Genomic DNA, 23,143 nt, shown 5'->3' on the forward strand with positions numbered 1-23,143 from the left:
ATGTCACATATTACATAAGGCCCTACATGACTCTGTATTACCCCCTTATCGCACACCTGGCACATTGTAACCAATTTAGTTCAATGTGAATAATCTACTAGGTGTATTTTGACTACATGCCATGAGGAAATGCAGAACTAAAATGTGCTTTCCCTAGGCGCTGACATTCGTGGACAAGCGTCTGGCAGCTTGTCACGTGACTGTCTCATTGTATCCTAGTATGAGGAAAAACGTTCAGCTACACGAACTACTTTTAGTCGCGCAAGCAGCAAGCTCAATGGCACTTCGAGACGAACTTTTAAAGCCAATATGGCATGCGTTCACAGCGTTGGACCTGGACAAAAGTGGGAAAGTGTCCAAATCACAGTTAAAGGTATGGAATTATTTACCTAGATCGTGTGTTTGTCAAACAAACCCGAGGCACGTCGTTCCCTTCATTATTAAAAAATTACACGCAGGAACTGTTTTTGAGCGTCCTAATAAGAGGTTGCCATCAAAGTGAAGGCCATCTGATTTTGGATGGATCCTTCTTAATTGCCGAGGATGCATTTGGAATTATGTCATTTTAGGCCAAATCATTGTCTGCCTTCCTATTACTACCGCACAGACACGGTGCATGTTAGACGTCAACGGTTTATGTAAAGTACTTGTGGATGGTTAGGGAACTTGTTGTTATGGCACACCTGTGGACGTTTACTGAGTCTAAATCTATAGCGCATACTTCATAATCCACTTCATGTATGCCTACAATAACAGCTACTTAAGCAATGTTAAGTGTTTGTCTAAGTAGCCTTACATTTAAACAGCATATTTGCTGAGTTGTGTGTTTAGCTTGTTTATGGTCTAGTTTCGTTAGAAGGACACTTATCAGTGCCATAGTGCTGAAATCATTCAGGGTAAAGTCACATACTTTGTGATTAATTAATAGTTGTAATAGTAGATTGCACAAGGTGCAATTTCGAAATTGGGTAGTGCATCATCAATTTTTCTCTTGTCATGTCAGTCATTGCATATTTTAGAGCTATTTATAACTAGTCAGAAATGTCCAGATCAACTAGTCCATGTCAGCCAGCTAACGTTTTTTAGCAAGGTTTTTTAGCCCATAGATTTTGTAGTAGATGTTAGTCACCTGACGACATCTTGTAATGTCTGACGTTTCCCAAAAGCTGGAAGGGGGGCCTTCAAGTGAAAAAGTTTCAGGACCGTGTAGTTGACTAGAAACCTTTCCAGTGACTGATGTGTTCAACTCCTTCATTAAGTAGAAATATATACTGTTTGGGCGATGTTGCTGCATTTAATATAACTCGTCCTGATAAGAAGAGGGGTTTTGGTCTTTGCAGGTGCTCTCGCATAACTTGTGCACTGTGATGAGGATCCCCCATGACCCGGTGGCCCTTGAAGAGCACTTCAAACATGACGACCAAGGCCCTGTCTCTACTCAGGGCTACATGCCCTACTTAAACAAGTTCATTTTGGACAAGGTGAGCCACATATACAGTAATACTTAGAGTATCTATGCCCCTCAATCAATCATTCTCTCACTCACTGCTGTTGATATGTTTTACTGTTTTGTGATGAAGGTTCACTGAAGTCTAGGATGAAGATGACAAGGTTAGAATCCCATTGCCTTAGTTTGACATCTTCAACATTGACTTCAGTAAATGCTAGGGATTCTATTGTTGGTCAAAATGGGTCATATTGAGAGTAAAGGATTTATTTTCCAATGTCACAACATGGATACCATGGTGACACAGGCATTCCTGTGTCAGTTTTGACTGGGCTGAGCGGGAACTGTGCTTCCGCAGAGGTAGGGGGGCCAGCAGGCCAGAAGTGGATGAACGCAGTGCCCTTGTTTGGGTGTAGGGACTGATCAGAGCCTGAAGGTACGGAGGTGCCGTTCCCCTCACAGCTCCGTAGGCAAGCACCACGGTCTTGTAGCAGATGCGAGCTTCAACTGGAAGCCAGTGGAGTGTGCGGAGGAGCGGGGTGACGTGAGAGAACTTGGGAAGGTTGAACACCAGACGGGCTGCAGCGTTCTGGATGAGTTGTAGGGGTTTAATGGCACAGGCAGGGAGCCCAGCCAACAGCGAGTTGCAGTAATCAAGACGAGAGATGACAAGTGCCTGGATTAGGACCTGCGCCGCTTCCTGTGTGAGGCAGGGTCGTACTCTGCGAATGTTGTAGAGCATGAACCTACAGGATCGGGTCACCGCGTTGATGTTAGCGGAGAACGACAGGGTGTTGTCCAGGGTCACGCCAAGGCTCTTAGCACTCTGGGAGGAGGACACAATGGAGTTGTCAACCGTGATGGCGAGATCATGGAACGGGCAGTCTTTCCCCGGGAGGAAGAGCAGCTCCGTCTTGCCGAGGTTCAGCTTGAGGTGGTGATCCGTCATCACTGATATGTCTGCCAGACATGCAGAGATGCGATTCGCCAACTGGTTATCAGAAGGGGGAAAAGAGAAGATTAATTGTGTGTCGTCTGCGTGGCAATGATAGGAGAGACAATGTGAGGATATGACAGAGCCAAGTGACTTGGTGTATAGCGAGAATAGGAGAGGGCCTAGAACTGAGCCCTTCCTCGTTTTGGCATATTTGTTTTCATACTTGTTTTTCATGACATAGAATTCTTGTGTGTTGTTCTAAAGAATTACTACAGCATTTATTGTCATCAATGACAGTTTAAAATTAGAATGTTTTTGGTTAACGTTTAAAAATGTTCCTGGTAAGAACCCATTTTGGACTTGGTGTGCATTTCATACCCTGGGATTTCCATTTGAAGGCAGATATTTACTGTTCAAGTGCTTCCTATGACACACACGAGGAAATAGATGACAAGGGATTTTACAACACACTTTACGGTACATTAGCCCATTTCATTCTCTGACGTGTTGATATATCTTCTGTCACTTCCTGGAGCTCTCATTCCTCTAATACTACAAAAAGGTTTCAGGAACCTAGATATGACATCATGGACAAACGTCAAGAGTCTCCCCACCCATGTGGATATGACCCTACCAAACAGGTCGGGAGCACCACCCCCACTCCCCAGGGAAACTCCAGCCTAACAGTCGTGTGTGTGTGTGTCACCTTCTTCCTCACTGACTCACTCCACTTGTCAGACAATTACAGTAACTCAGCCGGAGAGACAATCAAGTCCATCGCTGACTGTTCCACATAATTCCCCATTCTGCCATTTGGGACTCAGCAGTCCCTCACTATGTGGAGCACATCATTCTTCCTAGCCAACTGACCCTGTAGAAACCTGGAATGCATTGTTAATTGGGAGCTTAATTTGTTCCCCTTTTGTTAGAAGGGGAACAAAAGAAAGCAAGGTCACACAAACAACAGAGCACCAAAATAGTACAAGGCTGTGAACATGTGACCTTCATTTTTAGTTAACATTTTTAAGGCTGCTGTGGTTGAATTATTTCCTCATTTCATGTCTTGCTAGTTTAACAACTCTGTCCGTCCTAGTCTTGCCTAGACCTCGACATATTTTGATCCACGTTTCATAATAGAGTAACACATACGCTCTATATCATATTCTACCTTGTTTGTAATTTCATAATTACTTTTGAATGACCTGTCCTCTGCCCTCGCGCTACAGTAACAACAAGCATCTCTGTGATGTGACCATTTGACGGTAGGAAGTTTCAGTCTCCTGGAGGGCCAATGACAGTGATAAGACTGTTTGTAAACCTGTTTGGACATTCCACTGCAGAGAATACTAACGAGCATGTGTATCTGCAGTGGAGAGGCAGGACTGGTTTCTGGAGGGGCCGTGACAAGGCCCCCATTGTTGAGGTGCAGAGAGTGGGAGAATGGCAGAGAGAGAGAGAGACCTCAGTCTGGACCATCTAGTACATAGCAAGAACGAGATGACCATGACACAACATTGTGAGGACAGAGAAAGAGCTGCTATTTCATAATAATCCCACTTTCACAACTTCTATTGCTCCTTCATCCGCATCCTCTTTCTGCCTACCTCGCTGGTATTACTGTGAAATTATATTTCCCTTGAGTTGGTGTTACATTTACATTTACATTTAAGTCATTTAGCAGACGCTCTTATCCAGAGCGACTTACAAATTGGTGCATTCACCTTATGATATCCAGTGGAACAAGCACTTTACAATAGTGCATCTAAATCTTTTAAGGGGGGGGGTTAGAAGGATTACTTTATCCTATCCTAGGTATTCCTTAAAGAGGTGGGGTTTCAGGTGTCTCCGGAAGGTGGTGATTGACTCCGCTGTCCTGGCGTCGTGAGGGAGCTTGTTCCACCATTGGGGTGCCAGAGCAGCGAACAGTTTTGACTGGGCTGAGCGGGAACTGTGCTTCCTCAGAGGTAGGGAGGCGAGCAGGCCAGAGGTGGATGAACGCAGTGCCCTTGTTTGGGTGTAGGTACGGAGGTGCCGTTCCCCTCACAGCTCCGTAGGCAAGCACCATGGTCTTGTAGCGGATGCGAGCTTCAACTGGAAGTGTTACTGTGCAATCTTTGACTCACCCGAAACAAACCACAGCTCTATAGTGTCTGCTGATGTTGAAGGCAGACAGGCCACACCTGTGTTTCCCCTTAGTTCATTGACCTGATTCTTACCTGGGCCACGTTCAATAGGCAAACTCTGTGGAAGGTTGCAGTGAGAAGTGTTATGAATAGACCTGACATTAAGCCCATTCTACATGTCAAAGAGTAATGTTTATTGTACATAATTTTAACTGAACGTTCCACAATGTTCTAACCTGCAGAACTCAGCCCTGTTGTAAAATATTCCCCCACCACCTCGTGAGGGGGAGGGAAATTAGAGACACATCGAACAAATTACTCAATAATAATAATAGCAGTATGCTTTTATTTTGTATATATGTCATCTTATTATTGTGGATTTATACAACGGGTGGGTCTAATCCTGAATGCTGATTGGTTAAAACCGCATTCCAGGCGTTGTCTATTCCATAAGTTACCCACTGGCTAAATCTATTACGTTAAAATGCGATTTACACTGTTTACTCTGACTGCGCCATCCACCGAAAAGACACATGTTCTACCTGGAACTAATACATACGGCAGCAAATACACTGAGAAGATTCTTGTAATGTCTGAATTATAGAGGTGGTAACATTAGACATAACAGAAATGTTGCATGTATTATATAAAAAACAAACAAGAGTCATGTAAGCTAAGCCTTAGAAGGTCTCACATGCATGGGACATACACATTTCATTGGATACACAACTGTCTGATGTCATTGACACACTTATTCAAGAAAGAAGCAAACCCCGCTGCGAGGAGGAGGAGCAAGAAGAGGAGGATTTATCCGCTGCGAGGAGGAGGAGGATTTATCCGCTGCGAGGAGCAAGAAGAGGAGGATTTATCCGCTGCGAGGAGCAAGAAGAGGAGGATTTATCCGCTGCGAGGAGCAAGAAGAGGAGGATTTATCCGCTGCGAGGAGCAAGAAGAAGAGGAGGAGGAGCAAGAGCGGGAGGAGGAGAAACAGAGGCAGAAAGGAGGAGGAGGAATGAGTGAAAGCAGCAGTGAATCTATTTTGAGATCCCTCAACAATCATTCTCACGGTAGTACATTGGTAGTAGTCAGTGACATGTCAAAGCTAAGCAGGGCTGGGCTTGGTTAAAACTCTGTATGGGAGACCAAAGGCTGGATGGGTGACCTGTAAATAAATCAACTGTCCAGTAAAAGGTGCTGCCCAGCCTTAACCATGTAAACTCATACCTGAAAATGTAAATGTACACGGAACAAAAATGTAAACGCGACATGTAAAGTGTTGGTCCCATGTTTCATGAGGTTAAATAAAAGATCCCAGAAAATGTCCATACTCACAAAGAGCTTATTTCTCTCATTTTGTGCACAAATTTGTTTCTATCCCTGTTAGTGAGCATTTCTCATTTGTCAGGTGGATGGATTATCAAGAAGCTGATTAAACAGCATGATCATTACACATGTGCACCTTGTGCTGGGGCCAATAAAAGGCCGGTCTAAAATGTGCAGTTTGGTCACAGAACACAATGCGACAGATGTCTCAAGTTTTGAGGGAGCGTGCAATTGGTATGCTGACTGCTTGAATGTCCAACAGAGCTGTTGACAGAGAATTGAATGTTCATTTCTCTACTATAAGCTGCCTCCAACGTCGTTTTAGACAACTTGGCAGTATATCCAACTGGCCTCACAACCGCAGACCACGTGTAGCCACGCCAGCCTCCACATCCGGCCTCTTCACTTGAGGGATCATCTGAGACCAGCCACCCAGACAGCTGATGAAACTGTGGGTTTGCACAACCAAAGTATTTCTGCACAAACTGTCAGAAACTGTCTCAGCGAAGCTCATCTGCATGTTCATTGTCGTCACCAGGGTCTTGACCTGACTGCAGTTTGGCGTCGTAACCGACTTCAGTGGTTAAATGCTCACCTTCAATGTCCACTGGCACACTGGATAAGTGTGCTCTTCACGGATGAATCCCGGTTTCAACTGTACCAGGCAGATGGCAGACAGCGTGTATGGTGTTGTGTGCGGTGTGCTGATGTCAACGTTGTGAACAGAGTGCCCCATGGTGGAGGTGAAGTTATGGTATGGGCAGGCATAAACTACGGACAATGAACACAATTGCATTTTATCAATGGCAATTTGAATGCACAGAGATAGCTTGATGAGATCCTGAGGCCCATTGTCGTGTCATTCATCCACAGCCATCACCTCATATTTCAGCATGATAATGCACGGCCTCATGTTGCAAAGATCTGTACATAATTCCTGGAAGCTGAAAATGTCCCAGTTCTTCCATGGCCTGCATAATCACCAGACATGTCACCCATTGAGCATGTTTGGGATGCTCTGGATTGATGTGTACGACAGCCTATTCCAGTTCCCCAATATCCAGCAACTTCGCACAGCCATCGAAGAGGAATGAGACAACATTCCACAGGCCACAATCAACAGCCTGATGAACTCTATGCGAAGGAGATGTCGCGCTGCATGAGTCAAATGGTGGTTACACCAGATACTGACTGGTTTTCTGATCCACGGCGCTACCTTTTATTTAAGGTATCTGTGACCAACCGATGCATATCTGTATTCTCAGTCATGTGAAATCCATAAATTAGAGCCTAATTAATTTATTTCAATTGACTGATTTCCTTATATGAACTGTAACTCAGTAAAATCTTTGAAATTGTTGCATTTTGCGTTTATTTTTGTTAAGTGAATATACAAATATTGTACTTTTTCATGTTTTTGTATATGCATTCAAAAAGTATTCAGACCCCATCCCATTTTCCACATTTTGTTACGTTACAGCCTTATTCAAAAATGTTCCTACACACAATAATCTACATACCCCATAATGACAAAGTCAAAACAGGTTTTTAGCAATGTTTGCAAATTTATTGTTAATAAAAAAAACAAATACCTTATTCAGATCCTTTGTTATGAGACTCTAAATTGAGTTCCGGTGCATCCTGTTTCCATTGATCATCCTTGAGATGTTTCTTCAACTTAATTGGAGTCCACATGTGGTAAATTCAATTGATTGGACATGATTTGGAAAGGTACACACCGGTCTATATAAGGTCTCACAGTTGACAGTGCGTGTCAGAGCAAAAACCAAGCTATGAGGTCGAAGGAATTGTCTGTAGAGCGCCGAGATGACAGGATTGTGTCGAGGCACAGATCTGGGGAAGGGTAGCAAAAATGTCTGCAACATTGAAAGTACCCAAGAACACGGTGGTCTCTTAGCATTCTGTTTTATTTAACCAGGCAAGTCAGTTAAGAATAAATTCTTATTTTACAATGACTGCCTACCCCTGTCAAACCCTCCCCTAGCCCGGATGACACCCTATTCTTAAATGGAAGAAGTTTGGAACCACCAAAACTCTTCCTAGAGCTGGCCGCCCAGCCAAACTGAGCAATCGGGGTAGAAGGGCCTTGGTCAGGGAGGTGACCAAGAACCGATGGTCATTCTAAGTGCGCCAGAGTTCCTCTGTGGAGATGGGAGAACCTTCCAGAAGGACAACCATCTCTGCAGCACTCCACAAATCAGGCCTTTATGGTAGAATGGCCAGACGGAAGCCACTTCTCAGTAAAAGGCACACGACAGCCCGCTTGGAGTTTGCCAAAAGGCACCTAAAGACTCTCAGACCATGAGAAACAAGATTCTCTGGTCTGATGAAACCAAGATTGAAATCTTTGGCCTGAATGCCAAGCGTCACATCTGAAGGAAGCCTGGCACCATCCCTATGGTGAAGCATGGTGGTGGCAGCATCATGCTGTGGGCATGTTTTTCAGTGGCAGGGACTGGGAGTGTAGTCAGGATCGAGGGAAAGATGAACGGAGCCAAGTGCAGAGAGATCCTTGATAAAAATCTGCTCCAGAGCGCTCAGGACCTCAGACTGGGGTGAAGGTTCACCTTCCAACAGCACAATGACCCTAAGCACACAGTCAAGACAACGCAGGAGTGGCTTCGGAACAAGTCTCTGAATGTCATTGAGTGTCCCAGCCAGAGCCCAGAATTGAACCCGTTTGAACATCTCTGGAAAGACCTGAAAATAGCTGTGCAGTGACGCTCCCCATCCAACCCAGACGATCTGCGGAGAAGAATGGGAGAAACTTCCCAAATACAGGTATGCCAAGCTTGTAGGGTCATACCCAAGAAGACCTGGCCAAGGCTTTCGACTCTGTCAATCACCACATTCTTATCGGCAGACTCAACAGCCTTGGTTTCTCAAATGATTGCCTCGCCTGGTTCACCAACTACTTCTCAGAGTTCAGTGTGTCAAATGGAGGGCCTGTTGTCCGGACCTCTGGCAGTCTCTATGGGGGTGCCACAGGGTTCAATTCTCGGGCCGACTCTCTTCTCTGTATACAGCAATGATATCGCTCTTGCTTCTTGTGATTCTCTGATCCACCTCTACGCAGACAACACCATTCTGTATATAGACTTTTTCTACTGTATTATGTATGTTTGTTTATTCCATGTGTAACTGTGTTGTTGTTTGTGTCGAACTGCTTTGCTTATCTTAGCCAGGTCGCAGTTGTAAATGAGAACTTGTTCTCAACTAGCCTACCTGGTTAAATAAAGGAGAAATAAATAAAAAAAAGACTCAGATGTAATCACTCCCAAAGGTGTTTCAACAAAGTACTGAGTAAAGGGTCTGAGAACTTATGTAAATGTGATATTTCAGTTATCTATTTTTAATACATTTGCAAAAATGTCTAAAAACCTGTTTTTGCTTTGTCATTATGGGGTATTGTGTGTAGATTGAGGGGCAAAACAACGATTTAATCCATTTTAGAATAAGGCTGTAACTTAACAAAATGTGGAAAAAGTCTGAATACTTTCCGAATGCATTGTGTATAAACAATGTGAAACCTATAAGGAAAACATTTATTTTGTAGAGGTTACAATGTCAGAACATACACTTTTCTTATAAAATTCCTATCTGACTCATATAGTTTGTCTCAAATATGTCATACCCTATCTTTGTAAGAAATTCACCATAATCATGTAGTGACTTGTATGTCACATGGCATAAGTTAACACACATACACTACTGACATATAACGTACAAAATCTTACCAGATACTTTATAGCTTTTAATCTTATTCTGCCATACAAGATTCTTATTTGCTTTTCATGGTTATTTTTCATATGGGAAGAGCATTTTCAGCTTTTTGTTTGTGGTCATTTTTGTCTTTCATCCAGATTAGGGTTAGATGTATGTTTTAAACACTCCTAAAGACGTCTCCTTAATACATATTCCGCTTGCGTTTCAAAAGTCTGTTTCTCTGTTGATGCATCACTTGCTATTTGTAGATTGCTGATAATCATTATCAGGCCTATCTCTCTGTTGTGATTTAGCTGAGTTGAGTCAGGCATCTGTATAAACAGCTAAGTGTCATTCAACGTCCATTCAGCAAGCCATGAAACCCACCATCTCAGATTGTTCTGTAATAATTTCTGTAACAGATCAAATTAGCATTCCTTCAACATTTTGTTGAAATATAATTTAATCTCTGAGAAATTAAGCAAATTTATTGCACCCAAATTGGCCATTTAAAATGATAGGATTCATATAATATTCAATAAATATAGTACATAACATCCGATTTGTACAAAACAAATATTCTAACAATGAGTAAGACATGCCAAAGAAATAGTCAAGCCACACCCCACGCCAAATCCAACACCCATGGACTCCCCATGCCAAATCCACCCCAACAACAAGTACATAGTAGGAGTTCTCTGTTTAACAAGTGGTATGGAGCTGCACCTTGGACAATTTTTTTCCTTCATCCCTATGTAATAAATTCTCAGTGAATTTAGTGTTGTCCTGCATCCGGATATTACCTGGTTCTGACCACTAGATGATGCTGTTGCTGCTAATAGATGGTGCCGTTCCTACAAACAATTGAATCCCCCCTCTAAATGTTAAAGGGATCGTTCACCCAAATTACAAAATGACATTGGTTTCCTTACCCTGTAAGCGGTCTATGGACAAGATACGACAGCTACCCATGCTTTGTTTTTGTTTACCTGGCCACTGTTTCAAATGCTAACATTTTAGTATTTGTGGCACAAATCCAATACAAGTCAATGGTACTATATTAGCTTTTTCGCTCTTCATATCCAAATAACATCATTGAGTTTTTGGATACTTTAGCGTGAAAATGCTAATAATAGTGGCCAGGTCAGCTGTTTACGAAAAACAAAGTTTCTCCTTTCATTCTGTCCTATGAATTTGGTTTGATTCATGTGTTAATCAAACCTACACTGAATGTATGGTCTTCCATGCCATTTTAAACCTTAACTGTAGTATAAAGAGAAGAGTGAAGATGTCCTTAGTGCAGAGTCGGCTTATTGTGCCTTTGTTGTGTTTTTCTCATATGAAAAATGCCAGTCTTCAGCCAAGTGACCTGACCTGAGACTGTTCCTAATTGCAGGTCCAGGACAACTTTGACCGGCAGGACTTTAACAGAATGTGCTGGACCCTGTGCGCCCGTAAGAACCTCAACAGAACCCACCTCCTCATCTCTGACGAAGACGCTTTCAAGATCTGGTGCATCTTCAACTTCCTATCTGAAGAGAAATACCCACTGGCCATCGTCACTGAGGAGGTGAGATTGGACAGGGGTTGTGTTCATTGGGCACCAAACAGAGGAAAACCGACTTAAACAGGCAGGGACCGTCCAATAAGAAACGCTAATTTCCATTTTCTGTTGTAAAAGGTTTTAAAACGTTTCTGTCGAGTGTCCTAATGAACATGACCTGGGCTCTAATGCTGACACATTTAGTCCCAACACAAACCTGAATTTGTGCGAAGTTTGGTTTGATTATTAACAGATCAGTAATCAGTTGTACAGATAATCAGTCTGAAACTCATGATATAACATTATTTTCCTCTTCCGTATCAACGATACCTCTACCTCTGTCACAATAAGGAAGTAGGTTATAGGTAAAGAAGTAATGTTCAGATCCACTGTTATATTTTATGTACTCCTTTTGGAGAAAGACCATCACCATTGCCAAACAGCTCTCACAGAACAGGAAGTTAGCAGCTTGCTGTTAAATTACAACACGGCAGGATTTATTATAAGGCCATTAATGGAAACTGTGTGTAGTTTCATATAATTATTGCTGTGAGGATTATTACTCCTTTTTATTATTCCACATAAACACATGTGGCAGGTAGTCTAGTGGTTAGAAACTTGGGCCAGTAACTGGAAGGTTGCTGGATCGAATCCCCGAGCTGACAAGGTAAAAATCTGTCGTTTTGCCCCTGAACAAGGCAGTTAACCCACTGTTCCCCGGCCCCGGAGACGTGGACGTCGATTAAGGCAGCCATCTGCACCTCTCTGATTCAGAGGGGTTGGGTTAAATGCGGAAGACACATTTCAGTTGAATACATTGTTGGACAACTGACTAGGTATCCCCCTTTCCCTACTGTAACATACAGATTGTGTCACTTCAAAGGAAGTATGGGTATTTTCTTTGTTGGTGTGTGGGTATGCTGACCTGTCTGTCTCTTCCCCACCTCCCTCAGATCGAGTACTTCCTGCGCAAGCTGACGGAGGCCATGGGTGGCAGTTGGGTGGAGGAGCGCTTTGAGGACTACAAGTTAGAGCTGAGCATCAAGCAGCAGAGTCTGAGTGCCTGGGAGCTCATCACCCTGGTAGGCAGGGGCACCTTCAGCAAGGGCGTGGACCGCCAGACCCTCTCCATGGGCATCACCGAGGTCTTCCACGAGCTCATCCTTGACGTATTCAAACAGGTTGGCATCAGGCCCATTTATATCTCCATATCTTGGCACGATGTTGACATCAACCACATTATCGTTCTCTATGTGACCGTGATTGATGGATAGCGTTGACCCGTGTTATGTACTAGCAATACTGTAGCATGGAGTGAGCTTTTAAACACAGCACAGCAAAGCGATGGTCAGTCGAGTGCAGTAGTCATGTTATAGGGACAACATGAATATTGACAATTAGAATCTCATATGCAACACCACAAACTCATCATGTTGGCTGTGCAGTGGTCAACTAAGCAGTTAAACTGACAGGAGCCATCCCATTATCTCAACACAGATATTAACACAAACCGACAGATAAAAAAAAAAAAAAAGACTGAAACATACTGTATTCTCTTGATGCAGGGCTACATGATGAAAAAGGGCCACAAGAGGAAAAACTGGACAGAGCGCTGGTTCCTCCTGAGGCCCGACTCCATCTCCTACTACGTGAGCGAGGACCTGGCTGAGAAGAAGGGCGACATCATGCTGGATGGAAACTGCTGTGTCGAGGCAAGGAACACTAAACAACAACAAACAAGGCTCATACATTAATTTTACACCTTAACCTAACTAATAATATACACTGAGTGTAGAAAACATTAGAAACACCTTCCTAATATTGAGTTGCACCCCCTTTTGCCTTCAGAACAGCTTCAATTTGTCAGGGCATGGACTCTACAAGGTGTCAAAAGCGTTCCACAGGGATGCTGGTCCATGTTGACTCCAATGCTTCCCACAGTTGTCTCAAGTTGGCTGTATGTCCTTTAGGCTGTGGACCATTCTTGATACACACGGAAAACTGTTGTGCGTGAAAAAACCTGCAGCATTGCAGTTCTTGACACAAACCGGTGTGCCTGCCTGGCACCTACTACCATACCTCGTTCAAAGGCACTTAAATATTTTGTCTTGCCCAGTCAACCTCTGAATGTCACACATACACAATCCATGTTGCAATTGTCTCAATGCTTAAAAATCTCCTCCCCTTCATCTACACTGATTGAAGTGGATTTAAAATGTGACATCAATAAGGGATCATAGCGTTTACCTGGATAGTCTATGTCATGGAAAGAGCTGGTGTTCCTAATGTTTTATATACTGAGTGTACGTTGGTGAAAGAGTGACATTTATTTCTGAATTTGTCTTTGCAGTCGTTACCGGATAAGGAAGGAAAGAAGTGCCTGTTCTATGTCAAATGCTCTGACAAAAGCTATGAGATCAACGCGTCAGATAAGAAGAGGAAACAGGAATGGATTCAGGGTAGGACGTGGACATATTTAATTCATATTTAATCATAAATGAAATAACTCATACATAGATTTTTTTGTATTATATTGTTTTTGCACTTCAAATCCTGTTGTTGTGTAATGTTACTCTTGTAGTTTACAATTCTCTCACCATGCAATTTATCTCCTTTTGGTATTATGGAATGCTTGGATTGGACATTTAGACTTGGTTGATAGGTATATGTACAGGGGGGTGTTCAGCAGAGCACAACATTGTGGAATGTTCAGATAGATATATGTTATGTAGAATAGACATGCCTCTCCGACATGTAGAATAAGGAATCCTATCAGCTTTACTCATCACATTTCTATCTGCAACGTGCCACATCGTTTGCCTATACTGAACATTTCCCAGCCTTGGAACTGACCCCTGTCTGGTATGTCTCCTCTCCATCTCAGCCATCCAGATGTGTCTCAGTCTGCTGCAGTTGGGACGGACGGTGCCACACCGCGAGTCCCTTCAGAAGCGGCGGGATTTGAGGCAGAAACAGCAAGCGGAGCAGGAGGAGCTGGAGCTCAGGATGAGGGAGCTGCAGACGGCCAACGAGAACAAGCAGCACCAACTGGAGGCCATGAGGAAGGTGAGCCCAGCCAGCCCACTCACAACAGTCAAAGTCCTCCCTTTGCTACTATGCCTTTTTCACACTACTGAGCTGAGCTAGACTGTGCTGGCCTAGTTATGCATCAACAATGTGAAGAGAGAACATCCAAGCCAGCACAGTAAGGTGGTGTGAATGGTTCTTACACGGAACCCAAACCGGCTGTGCGCGTGCGCCATCGTGCGCTATCGTGCATACATTTATTTTGTCCCCCTACACCAAACGCGATCACAACACGCAGGTTAAAATATCAAAACAAACTCTGAACCAATTACATTAATTTGGGGACAGGTCGAAAAGCATTAAACATGCTGGGATATAAACATTGAGTTGTTATTTTACCTGAAATGCACAAGGTCCTCTACTCCGACAATTAATCCACACATAAAATGGCCAACCGAATCGTTGCTAGTCATCTCTCCTGCTTCCAGGCTTTTTCATCTTTGAACTTATATGGTGATTGGCATCTAAACTTTCATAGTATTACCACGACAACCGGCAAAACAGTTCGTCTTTCAATCACCCACATGAGTATAACCAATGAGGAGATGGCACGTGGGTACCTGCTTCTATAAACCAATGAGGAGATGGGAGAGGCAGGACTTTCAGCGCGATCTGCTCTTTGGCGCACGTGAGCAGTGTGGGTGCAATAATTGAATAACATGGATTTCTACATTTATTTTGCGACGCTCACGCACGCAACTTGTCTGGTCTGGTCAGCATGTTAGTCTAAGATTGTTAGTGCTGTTAGACTAACTGGAAGTCATGAGTATGTTTGCTGGAACACCCAAAACAGTGGGAAGGCAGAGGGAAAGTGTTTTCTCTCTACAGCTGTAAGCTCTGAATTTGATCACCCTTTTGTTGCTTAAAAATTTCCTGCACTGCAGGACATGCAGAGAAGCTTCATGGTTTACATTAATTCACTGAAAACCCGCACTAACACATGGTTATACTAACAGCAGGGGAGAGCGGGGTAAGTTGAGCAACCCTTGTTGCTAGGAAACCATACACAAAATGTATAATTTTACCAAATATTTAGGAACAGGTCTGTGAAGGAAAAAAACACATGGAAAAGTGGTAAGCAAGTTAGGCTCCCCCAAAATATTCTGTCAAATTAATTTACTGTTATAGGTTTCGTGATGCTTGTATATAAACCTAAGTAGATGATTTTAAGATTGTTCAATACAGTGCCTTCAGAAAGTATTCATCAAATCAAACTTTATTTGCCACATGCGCCAAATACAACAAGTGTAGACTTTACCGTGAAATGCTTACTTACAAGCCCTTAATAACCTGTTAGGGCTAGGGGGCAGTATTTACACGGCCGGATAAAAAACGTACCCGATTTAATCTGGTTATTACTACTGCCCAGAAACTAGAATATGCATATAATTATTGGCTTTGGATAGAAAACTCCTTAAAGTTTCTAAAACTGTTTGAATGGTGTCTGTGAGTATAACAGAACTCGCATGGCAGGCAAAAACCTGAGAAGATTCCTTACAGGAAGTGGCCTGTCTGACAAGTTCTTGTTCTTCTTGACTCTCTTTATTGAAAACTGAGGATCTTTGCTGTAACGTGACACTTCCTACGGCTCCCATAGGCTCTCAGAACCCGGGAAAAAGCTGAATGATGTAATTCCAGCCCCTGGCTGAAAAACATTAGCGCCTTTGGTAAGTGGTCTATCAGAGGACAATCAGACTGAGGCGCGTGCACGAGGCGACCCCATGTTTTTATTTTCTCTCTCTTTGAACGTAAACACGCTTTCCCGGTCGGAATATTATCGTTTTTTTACGAGAAAAATTGAATAAAAATTGATTTTAAACAGCGGTTGACATGCTTCGAAGTACGGTAATGGAATATTTAGAAATGTTTTGTCACGAAATGCGTCGTGCGCGTCACCCTTCTTTACACTTCGGATAGTGTCTTGAACGCACAAACAAAACAGAGGATATTTGAACGTAACTATGGATTATTTTGAACCAAACCAACATTTGTTATTGAAGTAGAAGTCCTGGGAGTGCATTCTGACAAAGAACAGCAAAGGTAATAACATTTTTCTTATAGTAAATCTGACTTTGGTGAGGGCTAAACTTGGTGGGTGTCTAAATAGCTAGCCCTGTGATGCCGGGCTATCTACTCAGAATTTTGCAAAATGTGCTTTCACCGAAAAGCTATTTTAAAATCGGACATAGCGAGTGCATAGAGGAGTTCTGTATCTATAATTCTTAAAATAATTGTTATGTTTTTTGTGAACGTTTATCGTGAGTAATTTAGTAAATTCACCGGAAGTGTTCGGTGGGAATGCTAGTTCTGAACGTCACATGCTAATGTAAAAAGCTGGTTTTTGATATAAATATGAACTTGATTGAACAAAACATGCATGTATTGTATAACATAATGTCCTAGGTGTGTCAGCTGATGAAGATCATCAAAGGTTAGTGCTGCATTTAGCTGTGGTTTGGGTTTATGTGACATTATATGCTAGCTTGAAAAATGGGTGTCTGATTATTTCTGGCTGGGTACTCTGCTGACATAATCTAATGTTTTGCTTTCGTTGTAAAGCCTTTTTGAAATCGGACAGTGTGGTTAGATTAACGAGAGTCTTGTCTTTAAAATGGTGTAAAATAGTCATATGTTTGAGAAATTGAAGTAATAGCATTTCTAAGGTATTTGAATAACGCGCCACAGGATTCCACTGGCTGTTACGTAGGTGGGACGATTTCGTCCCACCTTCCCTAGAGAGGTTAACCAACAGTGCTGGGGGGTGGTGTGTGTCAATGTAAATTGTCCGGTGGCGATTTTTATGAATTGTTCAGCAGTCTAATGGCTTGGGGGTAGAAGCTGTTGTGGAGCCTTTTGGTCCTAGACTTGGTACTCCGGTACCGCTTGCCTTGCGGTAGCAGAGAAAACAGTCTATAACCTGGGTGTCTCTGACAATTTTATGGGCTTTCCTCTGACACCGCCTATTATATACAGTTGAAGTCAGAAGTTTACATACACCTTAGCCAAATACATTTAAACAGTTTTTCACAATTCCTGACATTTTAATCCTAGTAAAAATTCCCTGTCTTAGGTCAGTTAGGATCACCACTTTATTTTAAGAATGTGAAATGTCAGAATAATAGTAGAGAGAATGATTTATTTCAGCTTTTATTTCTTTCATCACATTCCCAGTGGGTCAGAAGTTTACATACACTCAACTAGTATTTGGTAGCGTTGCCTTTAAATTGTTTAACTTGGGTCAAACATTTTGGGTAGCCTTCTACAAGCTTCCCACAATAAGTTGGGTGAATTTTGGCCCATTCCTCCTGACAGAGCTGGTGTAAATGAGTCAAGTTGTAGGCTTCCTTGCTCGTGCACGCTTTTTCAGTTCTGCCCACACATTTTCTATAGGATCGGGGTCAGGGCTTTGTGATGGCCACTCCAATACCTTGACTTTGTTGTCCTTAAGCCATTTTGCCACAACTTTGGAAGTATGCTTGAGGTCATTGTCCATTTGGAAGACCCATTTGCGACCAAGCTTTAACTTCCTGACTGATGTCTTGAGATGTTGCCTCAATATATCCACATAATTTTCCTTCTCATGATGCAATCTATTTTGTGAAGTGCACCAGTCCCTCCTGCAGCAAAGCACCCCCACAACATGATGCTGCCACCCCCGTGCTTCATGGTTGTGATGGTGTTCTTCGTCTTGCAAGCATCCCCCTTTTTCCTCCAAACATAACGATGGGCATTATGGCCAAACAGTGACTGGGTGTGTTAACACACCATCCAAAGTGTAACTAATAACTTCACCATGCTCAAAGGGATATTCAATGTCAGGTAACTTTATGTGTGGGGTACAGAGATGAGGTAGTCATTCATAAACCATGTTAAACACTATTATTGTACACAGAGTGAGTCCATGTAACTTATTATGCCACTTGTTAAGTACATTTCTACTCCTTAACTTATTTAGGCTTGCCACAACAAAGTGGTTGAATACTTATTGACTCAAAGACATTTCAGCTTTACGTGTTTAATGGATTTGTACATTTTTCGAAAAACACAATTCCACTTTGACGTAATGAGTTATTGTGTGTTGGCCAGTGCCAAAAAAACCACACAAATTTAATCAATTTAAAATTCAGGCTGTAACAAAACAAAATGTGGAAGAAGTCAAGGAGTGTGAATACTTTCTGAAGGTGCTTTACATCAGTTGGGGTCTCTAGCTTAAACATGAGGTCATAAACCTAGCATGAAAGTGCATCCATTTGGCTGTGTGCGCTAAAATAGTACAAATGTTTCCCATGGGGTAAGTTGAGTCAATGTCAAGTTGAGCAAATTGAAGTGTTTGCTTCCCAGGTGTAATGCAAGGCCCTGTTACCTCATATCCCAGCGACTAAAAAGTACAAAGTGTTTGTTAGGTGTTAAACCTGTGTTAAAAGATGCTTAAAATGATTAAAAGACAAGAAAGCAGTTGTGATTAGGTGGAATTGTATTTGGGAAATGAAGCTAGACATTGTTTTAAAGGGTAGTGGTCAAATTAAATGCTGTGTAGACATTTGTAGGCGACTTAACTTACCCTGTCCCAGCTCAGCTCAGCCCTGTCCCGCAGCTCAGCTCAGCCCTGTCCCGCAGCTCAGCTCAGCCCTGTCCCGCAGCTCAGCTCAGCCCTGTCCCGCAGCTCAGCTCAGCCCTGTCCCGCAGCTCAGCTCAGCCCTGTCGCTCAGCTCAGCTCAGCCCTGTCGCTCAGCTCAGCTCAGCCCTGTCCCGCAGCTCAGCTCAGCTCAGACCTGTCCCGCAGCTCAGCTCAGCTCAGACCTGTCCCGCAGCTCAGCTCAGCTCAGCCCTGTCCCGCAGCTCAGCTCAGCTCAGCCCTGTCCCGCAGCTCAGCTCAGCTCAGCCCTGTCCCGAGGGCAGCTCAGCTCAGCACTGTCCCGAGGGCAGCTCAGCTCAGCACTGTCCCGAGGGCAGCTCAGCTCAGCACTGTCCCGAGGGCAGCTCAGCTCAGCACTGTCCCGAGGGCAGCTCAGCTCAGCACTGTCCCGAGGGCAGCTCAGCTCAGCACTGTCCCGAGGGCAGCTCAGCTCAGCCCTGTCCCGAGGGCAGCTCAGCTCATTACTGTCCCGAGGGCAGCTCAGCTCAGCCCTGTCCCGCAGCTCAACTTACCCTGTCTTGTGCTGTCACTTCTATTTAACTCGTTTTTCTAACTACAGTACCTCTCTTAATCCTGATTTAAATTGTACAGTACCTCTTAATCCTGATTAAGTTCTTTAGTCTGGACTTCTGATGCAGTTTATTGACAGTTTAAATCCAATTATCGCTGCTCAGTTGGGTCTCTAATTGCAGATGAAATGTCACTTAAATTAGATGTTTCCTCATTTCACTAATCAGCAAACAAACATGGAATACATAGTGACAATATTCTGCTATTGAGCTGATTATACTAACAAGGCAGTTCCAGTTATGAGTGAAATAACATTCATAAATGTTGTCTTATGTGGTCATTGCATTTCACTGTTATAGTTCTAAAAAAAAAAAAAAAAAAATACGTTTTATTCATGCTGTAGAGATTGGTAGAGAGATTGTGCTGTACATTCCAATACCAGTTCTTGTCCTCAATACCCATTGTAGCTGAGCTCTTATAGATGAGACCCTTGACAATTAATTTGGACAAACTCACACGAGACTTGCAATACAACAATACAACTTTATTGTCCAATGTAACACATATAGTGTAGCCGTGGACAATCATTGGATTTACTGAGGAAACAATCTCTCTTTGTTGTTCATTCATTATGCATCGGAGTAGAGGCACAATGAATGTTTAGACATTCTCCCATTGAGGTGCAACAAGTCCCCGTCTCTCGTACTCTCTAATACACACAGGACTGGAGATTGAGGGTCAACCCCCTTTAAACCTTTTAACCTTGGATTCACGTGTACACAATAGCCACTGTGATTGGCTGGTCACTTCACACTAACCTGCCATGGTGAGTGAGTAACGAACGAGAAAGGTCAAATGACGAGTCACAGCTGCATGGAAAGAGTCAAATGTTAGAGGAATCACCGATTTAACAACCATGGGGAAATCTGCAGTTCAAACATAACAAAATGACCTTGCCACTGTGTTGGCAAACACCTGAGCTGAGCTGAGCGACAGGGCTGAGCTGAGCTGCGGGACAGGGCTGAGCTGAGCTGCGGGACAGGGCTGAGCTGAGCTGCGGGACAGGGCTGAGCTGAGCTGCGGGACAGGGCTGAGCTGAGCTGCGGGACAGGGCTGAGCTGAGCTGGGACAGGGTAAGTTAAGTCGCCTACAAATGTCTACACAGCATTTAATTTGACCACTACCCTTTAAAACAATGTCTATGGGGCTGTAGAAATGTAACCACTCTCAAATTCATAGACAGAGCTATGGATGCAGGGACTGACCATCTGTGAGATCAAAATGATGGTTTTAACCATGTTTTGAGTCTGCACACAATGTTGATTTACATTTACATTGTTTCACTCCATTGTTTGCAATCAAACTTAGATTTTGGGTTCTGATGGGCGTATGACAGTTGAACTAAGCTCATTAGGCATCTAAGTCATTTTTTTTCAATAGTCACTGTACATACAATTACAATTAAAGTCCAAAAATGGATGTACCAACTAAATAATGCCCCTTCTAAAAACAGTTGAGTAAAAATAGCTCATTTAGAAAGAAAAGAAATATACAACTCACTAAGATATATTACTTTCTATGCATTGTCAGCTCAAGATGACATTGGGAAATCTTTACAATACGTTTTTTTTGTGCTGCGACGACAAGTCAGACGTCAGTGCTGTGCTTGCAATTCCTCTTTAGGAGCTTTTCAGATTAGTTTTGTTTACAAAGCCGTATATCCATTAGCTTAGGTTAAGAATTTTGTTCATGCATTGCACTGGGTAGATTAAATTTTCAATTCAGCAAGTGATTTTAAATTCAGAAACGCAATCAACTTTGATGGAGAGAAGATTGTGTATCTGTCGTCAATTATGTAACGACTGTCCCCTCTGCTATTGGTCAGAAACTAGAGGAGGCTGCTACCAACGCGGCGGAGGAGGAGAGGAGCCGCCTGCAGACCCAGACTGAACAACAGGATCGCTACAGGATGGACCTGGAGAGGGAGAAAATGGTACCTACCTAGCTACTCACAATTTAGCGGTCAAAGGAGAATATGTTTGTACTGTAAACTACACCCACCGCTGACTACTACCCCTTATGTGGCCGGCTACTTAATTGACTTTAACAAAATTGCCCCTCACACTTTTAGTTGGCTAATTTTTCATTACACTGGCTACTTCAGAACTACAGATACACACTGCACCATGTGAGACTTCAATGAGTAGGTAGAAGTTGTCCTGCACCCTGAGACTTCAATGAGTAGGTAGAAGTTGTCCTGCACCATGTGAGACTTCAATGAGTAGGTAGAAGTTGTCCTGCACCATGTGAGACTTCAAGGAGTAGGTAGAAGTTGTCCGGCACCATGTGAGACTTCAAGGAGTAGGTAGAAGTTGTCCCTAACCACAGATTCAGCTTGTTCAGCATTTTCTCTTAATTTATTCAGTCAATTCTTGGGTCCATGAAAATGATTGCAACTTTCTAGTTCTTTCATCCTCCCATCTATACCCCTTAGCTCATAACCTTTGACATTTATTCCACACATCCTACTGACAGACTTTATAAATGTCATCTTCCGTTTATAGGACTGCCATCAATAAGGTTTCACATTTATTTCTCTCAGCTTAATAAGGTGTTACATTATTTCATTATTTCAGGCCAATGTCTGCTCTGTTTCAGGAAGTATCCAGAAGGGTTGCTTCCTCTTTTCTTTGTTATATGTATAAAAAAAGAACGGAACGTTTACAGATTGGCATTAGCGATGGAAAGTGTTTCCAATCATCACATAATTCATTTTCATAGCGTGAAGGGTAGGACTGAATGGTAGGAAGTTAGTGGGCATAGGATACAAAATCAAATGAGTGGTGATAAGATACAATGGGTCTCCAATAAATATATGAAAGAGAAGATGCAATGGGTTAAATTAGTTATATTAAAGGGATAGTTCAGCCATATTAGATTCAATAAGTGAGTTAAATAGACTGCTTGGCTGACAATGTGCATCAATGAATGGTCAAATAGCTGGCAACAAGGACAAGAAGCTGCCATGTGGGGAATTGTAGGTGGCTCGTTTCAGCCCGTTTTACACTATATAAACAAAAGTATGTGGACACCCCTTCAAATTAGTGGATTCGGGCTATTTCAGCCACACCTGTTGCTGACAGGAGTATAAAATTGAGCACACATCCTTGCAATCTCCATAGACAAACATTGGCAGTAGAATGGCGTTACTGAAGAGCTCAGTGACTTTCAACGTGGCACTGTCATAGGATGCCACCTTTACAACAATTTAGTTCATAAAATTTCTGCCCTGCTAGAACTGCCCCGGACAACTGTAAGTACTCGTATTGTGAAGTGGAAACGTCTAGGAACAACAACGACTCAGCTTCGAAGTGGTAGGCCACTCAAGCTCACAGAACAGGACCGCTGAGTGTTAAAGTGCGTAAAAATCATCTGTCCTCAGTTGCAACACTCACTACCGAGTTTCAAACTGCCTCTGGAAGCAACGTCAGCACAAGAACTGTTCGTCGGGAGCTTCATGAAATGGGTTTCCATGGCCGAGCAGCCGCACACAAACCTAAAATCACCATTCGCAATGCTAAGCGTCAGCTGGAGTGGTGTAAAGCTTGCTGCCATTGGACTCTGGAGCAGTGCAAACGCATTCTCTGGAGTGATCAATCACTCTTCACCATCTGGCAGTCTGACAGATGAATCTGGGTTTGGTGGATGCCAGGAGAAAGCTACCTGCCCCAATGCATAGTGCCAACTGTAAAGTTTGGTGGAGGAGGAATAATGTTCTGGGGCTGTTTTTCATGGTTCGGGCTATGCTCCT

At 43.0% G+C, this 23,143-nt stretch overlaps 1 protein-coding gene across 1 annotated transcript in view; it reads left to right on the forward strand.

Moving 5' to 3' along the window:
* The first annotated feature begins 176 nt into the window (after positions 1-176).
* LOC106584609 (switch-associated protein 70) overlaps positions 177-23,143 on the forward strand; it is a 27,934-nt gene continuing 4,967 nt past the window's right edge. Inside the window, exons 1-8 of the mRNA XM_014170082.3 lie at positions 177-373; positions 1,341-1,481; positions 10,953-11,126; positions 12,053-12,280; positions 12,665-12,811; positions 13,450-13,558; positions 13,984-14,165; positions 21,218-21,325. Coding sequence (XP_014025557.2) covers positions 221-373; positions 1,341-1,481; positions 10,953-11,126; positions 12,053-12,280; positions 12,665-12,811; positions 13,450-13,558; positions 13,984-14,165; positions 21,218-21,325 — 1,242 coding nt within the window. The 5' untranslated portion in view covers positions 177-220. The remainder of the gene's footprint in view (positions 374-1,340; positions 1,482-10,952; positions 11,127-12,052; positions 12,281-12,664; positions 12,812-13,449; positions 13,559-13,983; positions 14,166-21,217; positions 21,326-23,143) is intronic.

The sequence above is a fragment of the Salmo salar genome, chromosome 23 (assembly GCF_965601325.2).
Source record: "Salmo salar chromosome 23, fSalSal1, whole genome shotgun sequence".
Taxonomy (NCBI): domain Eukaryota; kingdom Metazoa; phylum Chordata; class Actinopteri; order Salmoniformes; family Salmonidae; genus Salmo; species Salmo salar.